This window comes from Carassius auratus, unplaced genomic scaffold, assembly GCF_003368295.1.
Source record: "Carassius auratus strain Wakin unplaced genomic scaffold, ASM336829v1 scaf_tig00033084, whole genome shotgun sequence".
NCBI classification, from domain to species: Eukaryota; Metazoa; Chordata; class Actinopteri; order Cypriniformes; family Cyprinidae; genus Carassius; species Carassius auratus.
Genome location: NW_020526046.1, coordinates 291,718 through 312,359, shown reverse-complemented (window position 1 = coordinate 312,359; position 20,642 = coordinate 291,718). Strand labels below are relative to the sequence as shown.

At 37.3% G+C, this 20,642-nt stretch overlaps 2 protein-coding genes across 3 annotated transcripts; one reads left to right on the top strand and one right to left on the bottom strand.

Moving 5' to 3' along the window:
• Positions 1 to 1,006: 1,006 nt before the first annotated feature.
• On the bottom strand, positions 1,007 to 2,183 carry LOC113081082 (endonuclease domain-containing 1 protein-like). The gene is made up of 2 exons (XM_026253130.1): positions 1,811 to 2,183; positions 1,007 to 1,631 (listed from the first exon to the last, which is right to left on the bottom strand). The coding sequence occupies exons 1-2, from the start codon at positions 2,102 to 2,104 to the stop codon at positions 1,032 to 1,034; spliced, it is 894 nt and encodes a 297-aa protein (XP_026108915.1). The 5' UTR covers positions 2,105 to 2,183; the 3' UTR covers positions 1,007 to 1,031.
• Positions 2,184 to 3,482: 1,299 nt separating this feature from the next.
• Positions 3,483 to 16,441, top strand: LOC113081077 (interferon-induced very large GTPase 1-like). Of its 2 annotated transcripts, none has more exons than XM_026253122.1 (6): positions 3,483 to 3,556; positions 9,967 to 10,019; positions 10,182 to 10,287; positions 10,400 to 10,657; positions 10,762 to 11,022; positions 11,132 to 16,441. In XM_026253122.1, exons 2-6 carry the CDS (start codon positions 9,996 to 9,998, stop codon positions 15,814 to 15,816), a joined length of 5,334 nt encoding a protein of 1,777 aa, XP_026108907.1. In that variant the 5' UTR covers positions 3,483 to 3,556; positions 9,967 to 9,995; the 3' UTR covers positions 15,817 to 16,441. The 2 variants fall into 2 exon arrangements, with proteins under 2 accessions (XP_026108907.1, XP_026108908.1); XM_026253123.1 differs by having other exon boundaries at positions 3,525 to 3,556; positions 9,955 to 10,019.
• Positions 16,442 to 20,642: the final 4,201 nt, after the last annotated feature.

The following is a 20,642-nucleotide window of genomic DNA, read 5'->3' as shown; positions in this document are numbered from 1 at the left end:
ATGATAGAAATTTCACGAAAGTATACTTTTAGAAAAGTTATTAATGTAATTTTGGGAGGGGTATTCCCATCTAATCTTCCAATTAATATCCAAGTATAAAAAAAACACCCTCTTACCACTTCTGTTGTTAGTTCTTTCAGCATCTCCTCTTCTCCTTTTATGCATATTAATTTATCTTTTGTCTCTCTGAGCCCTTCATTGCAGACATCAAGCCAAATCTGTTTACCACTATTGCCAAGATTATGGGCACACAAACTTGTGAAATGTTTTTTTCTTAAATGTGAGAAGAATAAATTTAATGCTAGATGGACTGTTACTTGACTTATCTTTCCGTGTTGCACATATTCTACTCAGTTCAGTAAAAATTACAAAAACTCTTACACATACCTTCCAACAGTAGAGTATACTGTTACTATATGCAAGTCACCACTGAGTTGTGTTCACAATTTCAGCAGTTAAAAACATCTTTAAATTCACATTCATGTACTCACTATATCAACAAAGTGATATTTAAATGCAGTGATACAAGCCGTGTAAAGTCATGGACACACAACTTGCTCTGCAGTGTGGCATGATAATATGGAAATCATCTACAAAGACTATGACAAAGTCTGATAGGTGACTTTACTCTCTTCACAGGTAGTGTAGTCTTGCCTGACTGCATTCAAATTGAATTAAAATTAATATTAAAGCACATGCTACTGCAAGCCAAATTCAATCTCTTATTTATTTATTATTAGTTTGTTTACATTATGCTCTTGAATGGTTCTTACATTCACAATGTAAGAACAATTTAAATGTAATTTTCTCAAATTGTTCTTAACACTAAAATAAATCAACATGATCAAAACCTTATGAAAATTTGGGAATATAATTGATGTGTTTTTACTCCTCGAGTATAAGCTCCATATTCCCAGTATTATATAAATTTTTTTTAAAACGAAGTACTTTTCTATAGATTCAATACATTTGAAATGAACCGATTTTTTTCTGAGAATTATTCCATATGTCTGAGTGTTGAGTCGCTTCATTCACTCCCTAATGGCATGTGTATTTTCTGTGAGACAGTCTTTAAAAAAGATGCTCACGCTTTTGTCCATGTCAGTCTGACTTTTCAGAAAGGCCTCTAAAGCTTTCAAAGGCACTTCAGTAACACTGTGTCCCACTATATCATTCAAAGCATATGCTGCATAAGTGGGAAACATGTATCGTACATCATAGGGTGAGTTCCGATCAAACCGTGGACAGCAATAAGCGGACCACAAGTGCTTTGGGACGGCTATGCGGTCCTCTCTTCCTCTTCGGATGGTCACCCCTGATACAGTCACCCCAGTCACCACATAGGCAGCACCACGGCAGAAGTTATTCAGGCGGCGGCGTACCATATCGATATAAACGGACCATGGACCCTCCAGTAAGTCTGTGATCTGAGGTACTACATTTGTGAGAGTATAGGTAGCTGCTTTGTCTTGGTTATCCGCCTGGTGCTGGTCAGGGTTGAGTGGGCCACGCTCGTACTCCACCGCATCAACATAGTCTGCTAACACAGCCTGGCTCTCCTCAAGCAGTTGGTCGGTTTCACCACTAGAGGGCAACTCTCTCATGTTTCCGCTTTCATCAGCAGAAACCAGCTGGGGGGGGGGGGGGGGACAAGAAATAAAAATCCATTGAAACTCATATTGACAGAACAGCAACAGTACCATTTTACTGCTATGTGATGAATTCTCTGTTCTCAAAATAAAGACCTTTTTTGTTCAAACGATGTAGAATATTTACAATAGGCTACACAAATGCTAAGGTAATCTGCTACCTGTGGTTCATACATCCAGGGTGTGTCCATCCTCCGCTGTCCATCTGACTTCTTGAAGGTGTAAGCTGAATAAAGCGCCAAACGGCGACTGCTGTCATACAGTGTGGCGTAACGTAGTTTATCTCCGTATCGTTGGCAGATCCTCTTCAGATTGCCCCCTCGGACACCTGTGGGTGCTGTGTGCATGTAGAAGAACTGACTGCATTCTTTAAAGCTGTCAGAGACTGTGCCACCTGCCAGTCGCAAACCTGTTAATAGAAGAAGCCTGAAGATAAAAATCTTCCAAAGAGCCATCAGAAAGTGAGATGTTGACAAGTTCTCAGTATTTGTGACAACATTTCCAGTTTTTAAATGCAAAGGCAGGCAAATCCATTTGTTCTTCCATGGTGTTTCAAGCCAGACTGATAACTGAAAGTGTGAAAGCTACCATATGCAAAGCATAACCTTTTTTTTTTTTACCCTGCCATATAAACCTGTTTGACCAATGGAACACTAGGAGGTTTGACAACAGACTGAATGATCAGAGATTCTGCTCATAAAGGAATCTGGCTTATTGATGGAAATCACAGTATGTTTATAAAAATAAAATATAAGCACAGCCCATTGCTCACACATTAATTGACCAGTGTCTCATAATGAATTTTAACAGGAACTGACCGTACAATTTCATCTCACCATATGTTTTTGTAATACATCTTGGGCTTTGGCACAATTCATACACCCTTAAAAATAAAGTTGCTTAAAAGGTTCTTCACAGCGATGCCATATAAGAACCATTTCTGGTTCCACAAAGAACCATTAAATCAAAGGTTCTTAAAATAACCATCTTTTTTAAGCTCTAAAATTTTTTTGTTTCAACCCAACTTTAGGTCAAATATGGACTAACCCAACCATTAGGTTAAATTTTTACATTACAATTTTAACCCAAAAGATGGGTTAGTCCATATTTTATCCAAACAACCCAGTTTTTGTTGGAGTGTAACTTTTTATAATCTGAAGAACTTTCTTTCGCCACAAATAACCTTTTGTGAAACAGTACAGTTCTTCATATTTTAAAGGTTTTTTTATGGAACTCGTGAAGTACCTTTATTTTAAAGAGTGTAGTTTTCACCTGTAGAAATGCACATCTAGAAGGCAAAATGATGGCCACCAGTTTTTTGTTTTTATCAGGATTGTATTAAGTACTAATGTACTAAGGGAGTGATATTGACATACCAAATTTAATATACAACTTTTTGATGACGCAAATTATGTACAGGTGGGCAGATCCGCACAGAATATGAATGTAATGCACTATGAACATTAAAAAAAATTCCCATAGAAAACCATTATAAAGAAAATGTATATAAATAAACCGTATGAGTGAGCAGATTACTGGGACAATCAACCCCCCTTACCCCCCCGCACCATTTCTCAGAAAAGTCATGTTGTGTATGAGTTTCGTTTTAGATGTAAATCATAGTTTCATTTTCGCATAAGGACCATACCACTGAAATGTGTTACGTTAATGCGCAAATATAATGAATATAGAGCATTTAGTTAATACGTAGACAACGAAAATGAAAGCAAACGTTTTGTAAAAACGTACACTAACATGGTAAACGCTCGCGCAGTGCATTTTTAATTGCAGTTGCCTATATGGTTTAGTCCTGTTGAGTCCCTTACTCAAGAGTATAAAAGTGTCAGGCGTGGTTAGATTCCTTTCAAATGCAGAGGTTTTCTTTCACTAGACGTGGATAACCAATCGTAAGTAGCTACCTTTAGTATTAATTGAAAATATTTGCTGAATCACTGTCTTAACCTGCCTAAAGTGTTATTTGTTATTGTAAATAATAAAAAAAAATCTTTCTCATAGACTACAATTCAGGGTGTTGAATGAATATGTCTGTTACAGGCGTTATAAAAGATAACAAATGAAAATAAAAAACAACAAAAATTGTGGTTGGTGTTTAATTGCGTTGCTACGCAATTTTAGTGAGCGCACGCGAATCTCTTTAGAGTTTTGCAGTGGGACGCGATTATCTTTCAGACTTCACTATCAGGGACCAGTTGAGTCCCTGTAAACATGTGGTGTGGGTTTGTATTGCAAAGGGGAAAATAACTAGATTTTATGCTGTAGATACTGCTATATTATCTACATTAAATATATGCTGTTATATATAGAAGAAAAAAAACTTTCATGGGCAGCATAGAATATCATTCACTTTCACAACAAAACAAACGTTTTATCTGTATTGAATAATAATAAGTATACTGCAGGGCTTTTGAATGCTTGAATCTGATTGGCTGACGAACATTCTGAGGCGTGCAATTATTTTCTGGGAAACGCACGGCGAAAGTAGTTCCAGGCAGCTCTCCTGACCGCATTACAGTTCCATATCACTTCGCATAGTTAACAGTAGTGATGGGAAGTTCGATTCTTTTCCGCGAACCGGTTCTTTCGGACGGTTCGATTCAATAAACCGGTTGAAAAAACCGGTTCATCGGTTCTTTCACGCTCGACGTAATGACGTCATTGGCGATGACGTAATGGCGTCACATCTATCAAACATTCAAATATATAAAGTCAGTAATCATAACTTTAGTCAGTTAAAACCTCATAATCATGAAAAGTTTACATTTGAGTTTTGCAACAACACCTAAATACAGTAACAGCAATAATGTGCATATGAGGATTTAAGTATTGAAGATATAAAGTAAATAAATTAGGTGTCATCAGCGCACAAACCATGATCCACTTAATAAACATAATCCATTGCGATGTATTTGTTATTAAATGAACTTTCTTTTCGCCAGATTGCCCTTCATCCAAGCCCTCGAAATACCCGCGCTCATAACATTACTAGTACAGAATCAGAATCAATCACCAAAAGAATCCCTTCGGTTCAGACATGCTGTGAGTCAGTTGGCTTCACGCATGCGCAGTATCATCAGTTCATCGGTTCTCAATTCGGACGCGTCCGACAGAAACGATTCTCGGTTGAGTGTACTGATGATCCGAAAACCGATGCAACCGGTTCTTGACTCGAGAACGAGAATCGCTCTAACCGGCACATGCTGCAGTTCAGTGTCATCAGCTGCTCTACTCGTGTTCATGTTCTGTTTACTACAAACTCAATTTGTGAATGTCATCAACTATAAATACAGTACAGATATTTCATAAATCATCCCTTATTCATATTAAACATGGAGTCTTTAGAGTCTTAATTATTGTCCAACTTCCCTGAAAACCCATTTGGCCTATACATTATATACAATATACAGATTGGAAACATTAATCTAAAAAAAAAAATAATAAAAAAAAATCAAAATAAAATATAGTTATTTTATCACACTTTCCGATGTTTAACAAAATACTTACAAAATTACACGCCTGCGCAATATCATCAGTTCATCGGTTCTCAATTCGGACGCGTCCGACAGAAACGATTCTTGGTTGGGTGTACTGGTGATCCGAAAACCGAAGCAACCGGTTCTTGACTCGAGAATGAGAATCAGCTCATCGGTTCTCAAATCGGACGCGTCCGACAAACGATTCTCGGTTGAGTGTACTGGTGATCCGAAAACCGAAGCAACCGGTTCTTGACTCGAGAACGAGAACTGCTCCAGCAGTGGGCGTGTTTGTTCATTATCTGGCTCAGCTCGGTGTTCATCTTCAGTTCGGTCTTCACAGCATTTCATTCAGTGTACTGTTTGAGTAAATGGATTACCCCGGGATATTGGTTTATTCTGACTCAGAGGGAGTGTCAGTCACGTTAAAAAAGTTAACAGCTTAAGTAATTTGTGGATTTATGCTTATTGGAGACGTGAACCGTTTCAAACGATTCAGTTCGATTTGGTGAACTGGTTCAACCGGTTCACTAAGAAGAACCGGTTAAATTGAACGATTTGTTCACGAATCGGCCATCACTAGTTAACAGTAACGGTCACGCAGTTTGCACAAAAATTTGTTGTCAGCGCTGCCCTGACGATTTTATCAGTTAGCCTGTATAGTGTAGCAACTTGGCTACACGTGACATTTCTCACTAACGATGTAATAACAGACGCTGCAGCATAAGGGGCCGTTCACATATCGCGCCTAAAAACGAGTGGAAAACGCCAAGCGCGCCACTTTCTTCTTTCCAAAGCGCTCGGGCAGTTCCGCTCCTGGGGCGTCTGCCTTTGCTAAGCAACCATGACCCACCCCCTCCATGAACATGCAGAAATTTTTAGCAAAGGATAAATTGATTTACAGCACTAAGAATCGCTTGCAGTAGCTCTGCTATTAAATTTATTTAAAAATGGCTATACATAAACAGCTATGGTCAGCTGTTCTTTCGTCTTGGCTGAGCTTTCAACATTGTTACAGGAAAGGATGGAGCTGATTGTTAAGTTCTTGTCACATGACCCGCGGTGCGCTTGTGGCATTGTGGCATAGCTGAGATGTTTTTAACTCTATGCGGTGTGGACGCGCCTGGAAAAAACCAAGGGGCAAGGAACTCGACCGGAAGTTGAAGTCGGGTGGGGGCTGCCATCTTTTAGCAGAACTTCACTTGCGTTAGCATTCCCATTGACTCCCATTCATTTTGGCGTCACTTTGACAGCGAATAACTTTACATCTGAGGCGTTTAAAGACTCTGTTTGTCCATTATTTATTTCTAAAGATACACGACAATGTATAAAGGGCTCCATTACCTTCTATGTTACATTATGGCCCCGTATAAACAGTTTTTGTAAAAAATAGGCTAACGATTGCGTCATAACCACTCGGCTCTCTGTCGCATTACCGTACAGACAGGTGGAGAAGCTCGCAGGCAATTAACTTAATATGGCGTACTGGCGTTACATTTTAAAATATTATACAAAATAATTAATCCGAATACCGAATACTGCTCACTCACGACAAAGAACTCCCCGCTCAAGCTCGCCGTCTCTGAAAGATTAACGATGGCAGTTTGCACGCACAGCTACTAGAAGATTTACATCTGTCAGACAGGTTGCTGACGTTGTCAAGCTTCGTTTGAGTCTGCGCGTCAGAAACGGAAGTGCTAAAAAACGCTAAATTGGGCTTCATTTGTCTCAATTGAGTTCCAATGGGGTCGCTGTGTCCATTTCTTTTACTGTCTATGGAAAAAACGAGCGCGTCGCACCGCGTGCGCGTCTCTTCCATTATGAGCGCGCATACCGTGCGCCTACATTGGAAATAACGAACTTGAGCGCGCAAAAGACGCGATGTGTTTAGAGACGCACAGAGGTACGTTAGAATAATTCACACAAGCTCGCTCTCTCTCTCTCTCTCTCCCTCTCTCTCTCTCTCTTTCTCTGTCTGTCTGTCGCTCTCTTTCTAATAATAACTGCATTTTAATGCTATCAACGGCTCAAGCCTCTGTTATCAGTTTTAAAATGACGTTTTGGTACTAGCAAAGGGGATTGGATGGTTCGCGGAAGAAATAGTCCTACTTCACAATAGCGATTTAAGTAAAAAACCGGTCAAATCCCTTTACATAAATCATCAGATCGATGTCTTGAGGTGTGGTAACCGTAGTATAAACAGAATAATTGACGCCGGACCGTTAAATTCAACGGCCTGTCGTCAATTACTCCTATACAACATCTTTGTTCTCTTTCTCTGTGTCATTGTTTCTACACTGGTATTTTTTTTCAACTAACTTTTTTATTTATACCATACAAGGCCAAGGGTGTAACTTAGCTTTTGACACTGAATAAAAAAATAAAATAAAAGAACACCCAATCATTTTCACTGTTTTGATGTTTTCCAACATATTCATAACTCTTAAACAGTCAAGTATGTTTTGGAATGCTGTCTTCATTTGGCTAAAATACCATTAACCCAGCTTACAAATGTATGTTCTGAGAACGTTTTCCAAATATTCCCTTTTGGTTGTAGGAACGTTATTTAGAACGTTCCAAAAAATCTAAAATGTCCAGTTTGCTTAACGTTCCTACAACGTTCTTGAAATCTACATTTCATAAAAAAATATATAACATTTTATGAACGTTTAGTTATAACGTTCCAAAAACTTTGAAATATCCAGTTTGCTTAACATTCCCAGAATGTTATTTGATGGTCAGCATAACGTTCCTGCAATGTTCTTGAAACCTAAATTAAAAAAAAAAAAAAAAAGAAAACGTTCTATGAACATTTATTTTTTAACATTCCAAGAACGTTAAAATGTCCAGTTTGCTTAACGTTGCTAGAATGTTATTTTATGGTTAGCATAATGTTCCTACAATGTACTTTCCACTTAAATTTTATTAAAAATAAAACATTGTATAAACATTAATTTGAACATTACAAAGTGTAGCTTAATAAAGTGTTATTTTCAGGTTAGCACTGTTGCAACATTCTCTTTCAACATAATGTTAATTAACACAACATTCCAGATCCAAGCAAGCATATAATTACATGTGCATTTCAACAGGTATCTGAATCATTAATCACTTTCAAAAATCTCATTAACACATTGAACAGACTGGTGAAAATTTCATATCATGTAAAAAAAACATTAAGTCCCCTGTAGTCAAATATTGTTAATATTAATGTGTAAATTCTCATTAAACCACAGCTTAATGGTAATTTTTTTTGTTTTTGCTATAATGTATTTTTAGTTTTGTGATTTTTTAACGTTTTTTACATTTTAACGTTCTTGGAATGTTAAAAAATAAACTTTCATAGGATATTGTTTTTAAATAAAAATGTTGTTCTAAGAACGTTTTCTAGCAACCTTATAAGAACATTCATCAAGTACAAATAACATCCTAAAGATGTTTCGAGAACGTTTCTAGCAACCTTACAAGAACATTAACAACATTATGAGAACGTTCCAAAAACGTTAATTTTAATAATGTTTTGTTCTAACATTTACACAACTTTTAAAGAATGTTAGTGAATGTTCCTTGGAACGTTCCCTGTTAGCTGGGGAGTTGTTCTTATCTTGGTGCTGCGCTTCTCTTCTGGTGAACTATACGCCATGTAATAAATGCGCACCCTTGAAAGCGCACAGTTTTCTACATAAAAACTTTAATTGAACTTCTTAGGTAATATCAATAGTATAAAGTTTCAGATGCGTAGAAAATTAAAAAAAAGAAATACATATATTTAATTGTTTGATAAAAATTATTGCCCTTGCACTCGCTGGATATTGGTAGGGACATGGTGCCCCCATCCCCAATTCTACGCCCCTGCTAGAACATTACATTAGTGTTTTGAGGAAAATATTAGGACAGGACTACAGTGGTAATGTTAAAGGAACTATATAAATAATACAATATTTTTGTAAAGTAATTAATCTGAACTGCAAATAACATTTTTAGCCATTTTAAAATATGCATCCATTTAATTTCAGTTGTATTCCTAATATCGTGAAAGCACAAAGCACAATTATGAATGACATGAACCATGTAAATCGCAGCCCAACTTTCAATAAAAAAAATAAAAATAAATTATATATATAAATTAAAACTGCTCAGGTAATTTCAGGGGTAGGCTATGATACATATTCGCTTTAGTAACTTTAGACTTATATTCACGTAATAAATAAATATGCTGCATTTTTCTGAAATTATTGTATGATTGTTTGGGCAGTCTCAAGCTATAGCTTAAACATTTCAAAATACAGTCGGCTTCAGATCGGTTTTAATCTATGCACAAATAATGCAGCCAAATAATTCTGATTGGGTGGGCAGGACTGTCATTTAGGTGGACTCAGCCCACCACTGCCTAGACTGGAGCCGGCCCTGGGTGCTATACCACGTGATTGTTGTTTAAGAATTTTTTATAAAGTAATAGGTTACATTTGTAATATTTATCCAAAGCTACTTACACATTGGCTATCTCATTCATTTTGACAATGACGAGCACTGAGGCGGACGAACCTAAAAATTACATAGACTATTTTGGCATCCAAAGAACAAACAGAGTGGTACAGTGCAATGGAGCAGCATCGAGAATATAAAAAATATTGGTGACGTTTCCATTGCAGATGGAAATTTCCCTGTACAAAGCTTTGAATAGTGTGATATTATTTAATGTAAACTTGTACACTAATGTAAATAAATGAAGTCATAATTAACCACTTAATAGTATAAAATAATAATTGTTTTATAGTCTACTAATTTATTTGGGCTAATTAAAACTGGATCAGTTTTCCTTTTAGGAGTCTAAGTCAACTCACAAGTAGTTGGAATGGATTGTCCCAGTGAGGAGGAAGTAAGCATCTCTTTCTTTCACTTTCATGAGACAGATTTGTTTGCAAATGATGTGCCTTTTATTAGTCACTGAGAGTTGCATACACTTAATAATATTTGTCAAATTTAGTCTTGAAAAATCTGAGTTTGCATGCCACTAATGCTTTAAAAACTTCAAATTAAGGAATTTGCAGATGCTAGTGAATACATTGAAGATGAACAACAAACATTTACTGCAGGAGCACATGCTGTTAAGTCATATCAAAATGAAGATGTTTCCATGTTACAAGGTAACAAAATTATGTATATGAATGCATAACAATATATAGGATACTGACTTTGATAAACCAAATGACATTACTTTTCAAATGATAAAAATATATTGGTCTTTTTTTCCCTCAGATATCCATTCACCAAATGCAATCTCAGTACAGCTTATTGGGACCAGTTCTGTTACTCTTGCTTGGGATAGTCCAGACAACATAACTACATTTGAGCTGACCTACTACAGTCTCACATCTACAAAGACCACTACTATCACACATTCCTCAACCATAGAGGTGGAAGATCTGTGTCCAGGGACTGAGTATACTTTCAGCCTTGTTTCTGTATCAGACAGTGGAGAATGCAGTGTGGAGGTTAAAGCGACTGCATGCACCAGTAATTATCTTTCAGTCTGAACTTAGAATTGTATTACAGCGTGTCTTTATAATTGACCAAAAAAAGAAATGACATTATAAATATTTGTGTCGTGTTCATTGCAGGGCCACTCCCACCTGAAAACTTCAAGGTTGAGAGTGTGGGCACCAATTCAGTTTCTCTTATTTGGGATGCATCTGGCAGTGAGGAGAGCAGTTTTCATGTTGCTTGCAGCCAGAATGGAAGAATGTTTCAGGAGAAGATGACAAATTCAAGAACTATGGATTTCTGTGACCTAAGTCCTGGAAAGAAGTACTGTTTTAACATTACCAAAGTGCTTCCAAATGGCAACAGAAGTAAAGAAGCAGTCACATATGCTCAAACCAGTTAGTAGAATAATATCCAACTTCAATACAAACATTGATATGCCTTATTTTAAACATTTATTAAAAAATGTGTATTGAGTAAAATCAAACAAATTTTTTTTTTCAACAGAAACAAACATCCAAAGCCTTTTACAAGAATTGGGTTTGGAGAAGTACTACCCAAATAAACTCTCCCTCAATGATGTTCTACAGATTGAGAAGAGGTCAGTGACAGATGAGCCAGCCCAGTCCCTATCATCCTTACCATGGCTGTTTCTAAAGAAACTGATGATGGTGAATGTGACTGCAAGAAGTGTCAAATGTTCATCTGATGAGAGTGAAGATTTGTCAAGCTTAGATTTTAACAATGAATCATTTGATTTTCTGAATGATCAGTACAACAGTGTAAATCCTTTAGACATAGTGTCCGCCCTTTTCCTTTGTTCAGATGGTTTCCTCCAACAGGAAATGGTCTCAAAAATGTCAATGTGTCAGTTCTCTGTGCCTTTGCTTCTTCCAAACAGTGACACTCACCAGTGCATGTTAATGCTTTGGGCCATGAGAGATATTGTGAAGAAATGTAGACCTCATTATTTGTCAGACCCAAGAGGCTTTGTGGAGGAGAGAATTGTTCACTTTGAGCTCCCCCTAGTTTCTTTTGTTAGACTTGGTGACTGCAGCATTTCTAAATCTCAGATCTTAAACAAATTGCTTAGCAACCCCCAGCAGTATCATGACACCTTTGTACATCGAGATATGGATTGTGGAGACATTCCAAGAAAGATATCAAATGGGTTAGTGGAGATGAGTTGGTATCTACCTTGTGGAAACAAAAACATTGATGTTTTTCCTGAACCCGTGGCTGTCGCAAACTTGAGAGGCGACATCAGTACCTTTGAAACACAGTACACCTTCCTATGCCAGACCTCCACTGCCGTTTTTGTGTTCTTTGACAATCTGGACACAAACTACAAGTTACTCACCAACCAACATGCTAAAGCACAGTTTTTTTTAGTAGGCAATGTACAAAACAAAGCATTTGATTTCGATCAGTTGAAAAGGACAGCTTCTGAAATGAGTCTGAAGAAAAACAACATAATTCTGAAAACCAATCAAAATGATGCAAATTTTGTTAAAAATCTGCATTCTTCAGTAAATCTCATAATTAATAATCATTCCAACAAAGCACGTCTGGAGGGAATGGACAGCATAGCACATGAACTCGGAATTTTAGTTGATGAAGACATCCAGGAATGTCAGAATGCTAAAGATAATGCACATGCCTTGACGGAAAATATAAAGGACACACTGCAGTTCAAACAGACACAGCTTCCCCTTCAGGGTAAAATCTGGAAAGATTTGGCAAAACTGGAGAAAGAGGAATGCAGACTCCGGAAAGCTGGTGATCAAAACATAGAAGCATACAAGAGTGATCTCCAGATCAAAAAGACTGAACTCAGGAAACAGCAGAGTAAATATGATATCTCAAATGCCATGTCTTGCTTTGTTAGTGCACTATCAAGTTCAAATCAGGAGAGATCCTACTTCTTAAAGTGGATGCGGATGAACCTTGATAATATCTCCCGAAAAAACCTCTCTAGCCTCAGAGAACTGTACAAAGAAAAGTGTCAACAATTTTTAGAAAACAAAGAGGAAATTGCACGGCTTGACCAACAGATCTCTAACAGTTCTTTAGGAGTAGAGCACTTCCTGCGTGAAATGGGACAACTCTATGAAGCTGCAGTGTCGCTTCCAGAAAACATACAATCACGTAAACAAATGCTCCACTTACCCCGGCTATGTGCTCAGCTGATGTTAGATGGTTTCCCTCTGGAACTGGTTGATGGAGATGCATCAAATATTCCTCTCAGATGGGTTAGTGATGTGCTTATGTATTTGAACTCTTTGGTGCAGCCCAATAATAAAATCATAGTGGTCACAGTTTTGGGAGTCCAGAGTACAGGGAAGTCCACCTTGCTGAACACCATGTTTGGAGTACAGTTCGCAGTCAGCAGTGGACGATGCACTAGAGGAGCTTTTATGCAGCTGATCAAAGTCACAAAGGACATCAAGAGAAATCTTGGTTGTGATTATTTAGTGATAATTGACACCGAAGGTTTGAAATCTCCTGAGCTGGCAAAACTAGATGATAGTCATGAACATGACAATGAATTAGCCACACTTGTTGTTGGTTTGAGTGATATTACAATTATCAATATTGCAATGGAGAATTCCACAGAGATGAAGGATATTTTGCAGATTGTGGTCCATGCTTTCCTTAGAATGAAGGAAATAGGTAAAAAACCCAAGTGTCAGTTTGTCCACCAAAATGTTGCTGATGTATCAGCCCATGACAAGAACATGAGAGATCGAAAACTTCTGCTGGAGCAGCTGAATGAGATGACAGAGGCAGCAGCTAAAATGGAGAACAAGGAAGAGTATAAAATGTTTACAGATGTGATGGAGTATGATCCAGAGACTTGCAATTGGTATATTCCTGGACTGTGGCATGGAAATCCTCCAATGGCACCAGTGAATGCTGGCTACTCCGAGTCAGTCTATGACCTTAAAAAGAACATGATTGATGTAATTGGAGAATGCAAACTCAAAACATCTGGAAACAACATAACAGAATTTTTGGATTGGACAAAAAGCTTGTGGAATGCAGTCAAATATGAAAATTTCATATTTAGCTTCAGGAATAGCTTGGTTGCTGATGCATACATGAGACTGTGTGCAGAATTTCATAAATGGGAGTGGTCTTTCAAGAAGCATATGCACTCTTGGTTAACAGAGGCTGAAACTACTGTGTCAAATTTTGAGATGATGAAACTAAAATCAGACAAGTCAGACATGCAAAATCTTCTGTGCAGACTGAAACAAGAAGCTGTCACAAAGCTTGACTCATTGGAAAAGAAAACAATGGAAAACCTTTCCAAATACTTTGAACAAACAGAGGGTCATGTCTATCTAGTGGAAAAGTTTAAAGAAGATTTTGTGAGCAGTGTAAAATCTCTCAGGAGGGAAACTGAGAGCTCTCTCCTGACTCACCTTGAGGCAACAGTGGAAATCAGAAAAGGAATGGATAAACTTGATTATATCAAGAAAACATTCACTGATACAATGGAGAAAAAAGTGTTGGGTTTACTGGAGGAGTTACGCAAAAATTCTTCAATGAGAAAAATAGAGAAGTCTGATGTAGAGCTTAACAATATTTTTGAAAAGATTTGGGAACAAACAGTCAGTGAATTGTCAGTTTGTGGTTTCTCCCGAAAAAACATATTTGATAGCATTTTCAAGCAACTAAGAAATAATCTGAAACAGAAAGGAGGTTTTTTTGCAGAGCAATTAAATCAAGTGAAACCAGAGAACTGTGGCAGAGAGCCCTTCAAAGTAACCACAGAAACCTTTTTCAAAAAAGTGAAGCGTTACCTTTTTCAAGACGATGCTCTAAGTCTACAGGATATGGCCGATAATATAATTCAGGAATGTGGTAATTTAATTCAAGACAAGGCTGAGAGACATTCAGATTACCATGACACCTTTATTCAGGACATCCTAAACATAATTGATGAAAGACTGACATCTCACAAAAAGATGGGATTTTCAGACAAATTTGAACTGTCTCTAAAACTGCACATTTGTGGGATGTCTGCAAGAGAATTTCAACGCATGCATGATCATTACATTAAGGAGAATGACCCACAAAGATGCATTTGTAAGGTTAAAGACAAATATCGCAATGATTTCAAAGACCTGTTCCATGATCGTGATCAGTGTCAGAGAAAGGCTGAACAATTCACTACACTGTGCTTAAAGCCTGCAGTTGAATCATTCATCTACAGTTCCTTGGGTCCAGACATCATTGATGCAATGCTTCAAGGTAAACATGCATTCCAGTTCAGCACTCGTGCATTTTTCCAGTACTCACTTTTGAAGCAACTTCTCAATGAAGATAACTTTGAAAACTATGTAAAATTCATTTGCTCATATGAAGGTTTTGTGAAGTGTTGGATATTAGATCAAATTACTGAGCAATTGTCACATGGGGAGGCATTGTTTGAGATCGAGGAACGTCATCTCAGACTGGCCAAAATGGAAATACTTGAGGCAATCAAAACTGCTCAAAATGAGACAAAGGAAAATGATGTCAAAAAATTCATTCATTCCATTTGTAGAAAGCTTGGAAAAAGACTTGTAATTCCCAAAGATGCACTTGAAACAGTGATGGTTCTCAATAATGCATCTCAAGAACCATTTGCTTGCAGTCTAAACAAGTCTGTAGAAGAGCTGGAAAAGACACTTAAGAAACAGTTGAAGAAAGTCAACATACAAGGCAAACTTTCCAAACTCAAAATGAAACCCCAGGATGAGCTGTTCAAGCGAGTGTTTGGATGTGGGAAACAGTGTCCATTCTGCAGAGCTCCGTGTGAGGCTGGTGGAGAAGCCCACTCTGAACACTGTGCTTCAGTTCACAGACCTCAGGGACTTGGTCGTTACAGATATGTCAAGAATGAACAATTAGTGACTAGTATCTGTTCAACAAATGTACACAGTGAAGTACAGTTCAGGTGTTTACAGACTAATAATGAGTACCATCCTTACAAAAGATACAGGGAAATCTTTCCTGATTGGCACATACCTGCTGATCCTAGCATTCAGGCTTCAGATTACTGGAAATATGTGATGGTTAGGTTCAACAATCAATTTGCTAAACATTATAATGCACTTCCTGCTGATATACCTTTGACCTGGGAATATATAACGAAACAGCAAGCAGAGGACAGCCTAAAAGAATCTTTTAGCATAAAATAAATTATTTTCTTTCACAGTGATTTGGCAGCACCCCCTCCTCTCAGCCTACAAATCATGTTCCATCATAGGATTTATTAACAGCTACTTTTCGTCCTGTGCAAAAATGTTATTTATTGTTTGCAAATGGTTTTAGCTGACTTACAATAACAGTAACTAACAATATTGCTTGTGCTTACAAAAGAAAATCTATTTAGTGAGAATAATTTAACTAGGTGAAAGAATAAGAAATGTTTCAAACTGACAAACAACATCAAATGTTTTAAAAAGCAACATTTAGTGGAAAAATATTTCATCTATTAATGGGAAACGGTTAAGTTTTGAATATTTGTTTTTTGATTACTTCTTAAAAGGGTATTTTCCGGGTTGTTGTAAAATATAATATACTTTTAATCATGTATTTTATTTTAATATTCTATGCCTTGTGGGAAATATATGCCTATACTAGATAAATACTTTTGTGTTAATTGAAAACATAATACATTTAATAATCCTAAAAATAAAATAATTGTTTAAACATTGAAGGTACAGTATTTATACTGATGTTGTTTCTGACTACTGTGTGTAATCAATTAAATGAAGCTGCTCTTTGGAATAAAGTGCTTTCAAACAAATAAATGCAATTATGTTTTACCACACATTACATCTTCTCAATAATTTGTTAAAAGATCACATATGCGATTCAAACACACACATTCTCTTATTCCTAAAGGCCAAAGATTTAGCTTTCGGTCTTTCAGTCTTTCAGTCTACTGTCTTCAGATTCTTAATTTATCAAAATCAAATGCCATTGACCTGCAAAAAACAGTGGTTCAGTTACACAGCATCTTATTTGTCTGACAAACATTCATATAAAAAACATATAACAGAAATATCCCAAAAATCACTTCTCCTCCACTACTGCTTGTAAACAAACATGGCAGTGCATAAGTTGATGATCACTTACTGATCACTTATAAAAGTTTACACAACAGTTCACGAGTTCACCCTTATATAGTTACATTAAATATAGGGTTTACCACATATAATCTGATTGAACAAATAATGAGCACATTTACTGTAGCGTGCTGTCTTGAGAGAGGGTTGCGAGCTCAGAAAATGGTCCAAACATAAAAAACCTCCGCTATCCCTAGTATGTAGGAGTTGCTAACTGTCTTACATTGACAGCTGTCAAGTGTGAAAACCTTGTCTTTTTGATAATTTTTTGATACAGGAGGACCATTTAAGTGGGACTTAAATATGCCATGGATGGACATATAAAAGAATTTAAAATAAATAGCGTGGGTATTAATTTGGAATACTTAAAATCTGTCCCAGTCACCGTTACTTTGTTACAAGAGTATTGTACTAATCCAGGAACATTAATTTAAAAATAATAATCATTTAAAAATTAATTTAAATATAAGTGAAAGTCATGACGTTTGCCAAGTATGGTAACCCAAACTCAGAAATGGTGCTCTGCTTTTAACCCATCCAAATACACACACAGCAGTGAACACACACCCAGTGGGGAGCTATATACAGTGCTCATTAACTCCACCCCCACCTACAACTACTGCCAGCACTCTCCTACCATTAGGCCACAGCTGCCCCTTAAATATAGGTTAATGATATTGTGTAGTCTATAATAATATAGACACAGCCAGTTTTACTCACTGAAAGATTTATTCGTGCTACATGCTATACAGAAATTGTAGAGTCGTGCATTAATCTGAGTGCTGACATCTATTATGGGAGTGGCTTGATGGAGCGCAAGAAATGCAGATAACATGATCTCGATCTTTAATTAGTTGGTTTTCAGATGTAACAATGCTCAAAAAGGTATGCCGACCTAACTTAGAGGCACTTATCATAAAGTATAAACCTTTCTACTTGCTGCAGGTGTTTTCCTCTTTCATTCTTGTGAATATGTGCCTCCGGACACATGCGTGAGCATTGCGATGCAACAGCTGGCTGAACAAATAAATGAAATAGATTTTAACAAATCAAATTTCTCCCATTAAATGCCAAAATACAAGCAGCACATTATGTGTCACACCAGAGACAGTAATATTTTGGATGACTGTTACACAGCAATAAAGGATGGATATCACTCTGTCCCTCGGGTGGACTGTTAAAGGATGGACTAATGAAGCAGAGATTGATTTACAAGCTTGTTTTGATATTACTGATTGGAGTGTTTTTGAAGCTACAGCCACTAATCTGGACGAGCTCACAGAGAATGTGACTTCATATATCAGTTTATGTGAAGATATGTGCATTCCTCCCAGGATTTATTTTTATAATTTAATAATGATAAACCATGGTTTACTTGGAAACTCAAACAGCTTTGTCACGCCAAAGAGAATGCTTACAGAAGTGGAGATAAAATATTGTATAACCAGGCCAGGAACACACTAAAAAGGGAGATCGAGAATAGAGGTGTCGGCAGACAATCCAGGTTCCATATTTACATTTACATTTATTAATTTAGCAGACGTTTTTATCCAAAGCGACTTGCAAATTAGGACATTGGAAGCAATGACTATGAAAATTGTAGATTCACACTGAAGGCATCAAAACTATGAATTAACACATGTGGAATTATATATGGAATTATACAGATAACAAAAAAGTGTCAAACAACTGAAATTATGTCATATTCTAGGTTCTTCAAAGTAGCCACCTTTTGCTTTGATTACTGCTTTGCACACTCTTGGCATTCTCTTGATGAGCTTCAAGAGGTAGTCACCTGAAATGGTCTTCCAACAGTCTTGAAGGAGTTCCCCGAGAGATGCTTAGCACTTGTTGGCCCTTTTGCCTTCTGTCTGCGGTCCAGCTCACCCCTAAACCATCTGGATTGGGTTCAGGTCCGGTGACTGTGGAGGCCAGGTCATCTGGCGCAGCACCCTATCACTCTCCTTGCTCAAATAGCCCTTGATGCCTTCAGTGTGAATCTACAATTTTCATAGTCAAGAAAATAAAGAAAACTCTTTGAATGAGAAGGTGTGTCCAAACTTTTGGTCTGTACTGTATATACACACACACACACTCACACAAATTTGCATAATAAATGAAAAAAAATAGAATACAAAAACATTAGAAAGGTAGTTTTTTTTTAAGATTATAATTAGAATAGTGAGTGCTAAAGTTAGAGGGTCAAATAAAGATGGAAGAGATGGGTTTTAAACTGATTCTTGAAGATGGCTGAGGACTTTTTGGCTCATTAATAATTAATCTTGCTGCCTAGTTCTAGATTAATTGTAAAGGTTTGATAGAATTGGCTGGAAGACCTGCCAAGAGAGCATTGGAATAGTCCAGCCTGGACAGAACAAGAGCTTGAACAAGGAGTTGTGCAGCATATGTTCCGAAAGAAAGGGCCTGATCTTCTTGATGTTGAATAAAGTGTGGCAAAGTAGGTAATCTCCCTCCCCTGGTACTTAGAAACGGCCTATCAGGGCTCAGTCATTGCTTTATAAGGGCTGTGATTAGGCTACCTGGGATGCGTCATTGTTGGCCCCGCCCATCCGGTACGTGTGCGCTTCCGCCTAACAAAGGTATGTTTGTAGCTGGTCTGGCTAATGCTGCAATGAGCTCTTGGACATCGGCTAACTATATTAATTTATTGTAGCTGGAGTCGCCTTTTTGCAGCTTGAATAGCCCATTATTCCTGGCTTCGCTGTGGTTTTCAGGCTGTTCTTGCCACTTGGTTAGACTGATTTCATTCAAGTAATCTTCTGAGACTTGTGCTGTGAGCAACTGTATGAGGTGTGTGTAACGCTGTAGTCAATACCTGGTATGTATAGATACACATGTATATGCATTTCTTTTTAATGGACACTTGTGTTTTAAATTTAACTAATGGGTTGTTTTTAGTAGGACAAAGTTTTGGGAACGTCCGCCTGTTTTCGGGTGGGGAAGATCGCCTCCTGCATAATAGCAGATTAAAGACGGCGTTGCTGTTTTGCTGTTTTGCTGTTTTGCTGTTTAATTAAGTTTTGTTGTGCTCGTATCATTGTATGGTTTTTGGTTATTGTTTGTTTTCGTTACAATTGATTTTTGTTTGATTTTGATTTTGTAGTGATTGTTAAAACTTTTGCTTTAAACATATATTTCTTTCCTTTTCATTTCAGTTTTCTTTAAGTGACCATTGTTCATTTTTTTTACATTTTGTTGTGTGTTTTGGTAATTGTTTCAGTCAATCAGGCTTTAGATTAATTTCGTTTTGTACATTTGAGTAATTTGTGTTCTTTGTGTTTTAGGCCCCTGAGTCGGGTGGCTAGCTGTCCTAGTATCCTGGTGGTGGTGGTGTTTGGAGCACGGAGTGTGGATTGTCGTTTGTAGTCACTCACCTCACTGTGTGTGTGTGTGTGCTTTTACGAATAGCCACTTTTGCAGCTAGCCTACCCTGCTAGGGGTAAGCCTTCGTAAAACTGATTAATGTATGCCTGGTCGAATCATATCTTTGCCTAAACTTTTAAAAGGTGTATTTTCTACTTTGTGAATTTAATAAATAGTTTATACGCTAGTGCCTCTGTCTCTGCCTCCTATGGTAACAAACCTGTGTGTCTAAATTCCATCAAGTATTTAGTTCCCCTCACTTTAGAGGGGTGGCGTAGTCGGTAGTTATATCATAATTAATTAACTTCAAGTTGCCACGCCACATTCTGGCGTAGTCGGCAGGGTACCGTGTTTGGCGGAGACACTGGTATTAGTGGTTGTATTTTTTTGTTTGTTATTTTTCTTTTATTTTTCTGTTGCAGTGAGATTGGTAAAGAGTAGCAGCAAAACAGCAGCACACGTCTGGTGGATTCTGATTGTTTGTGAGTCTACTCCCTCTTGTTGGTAAG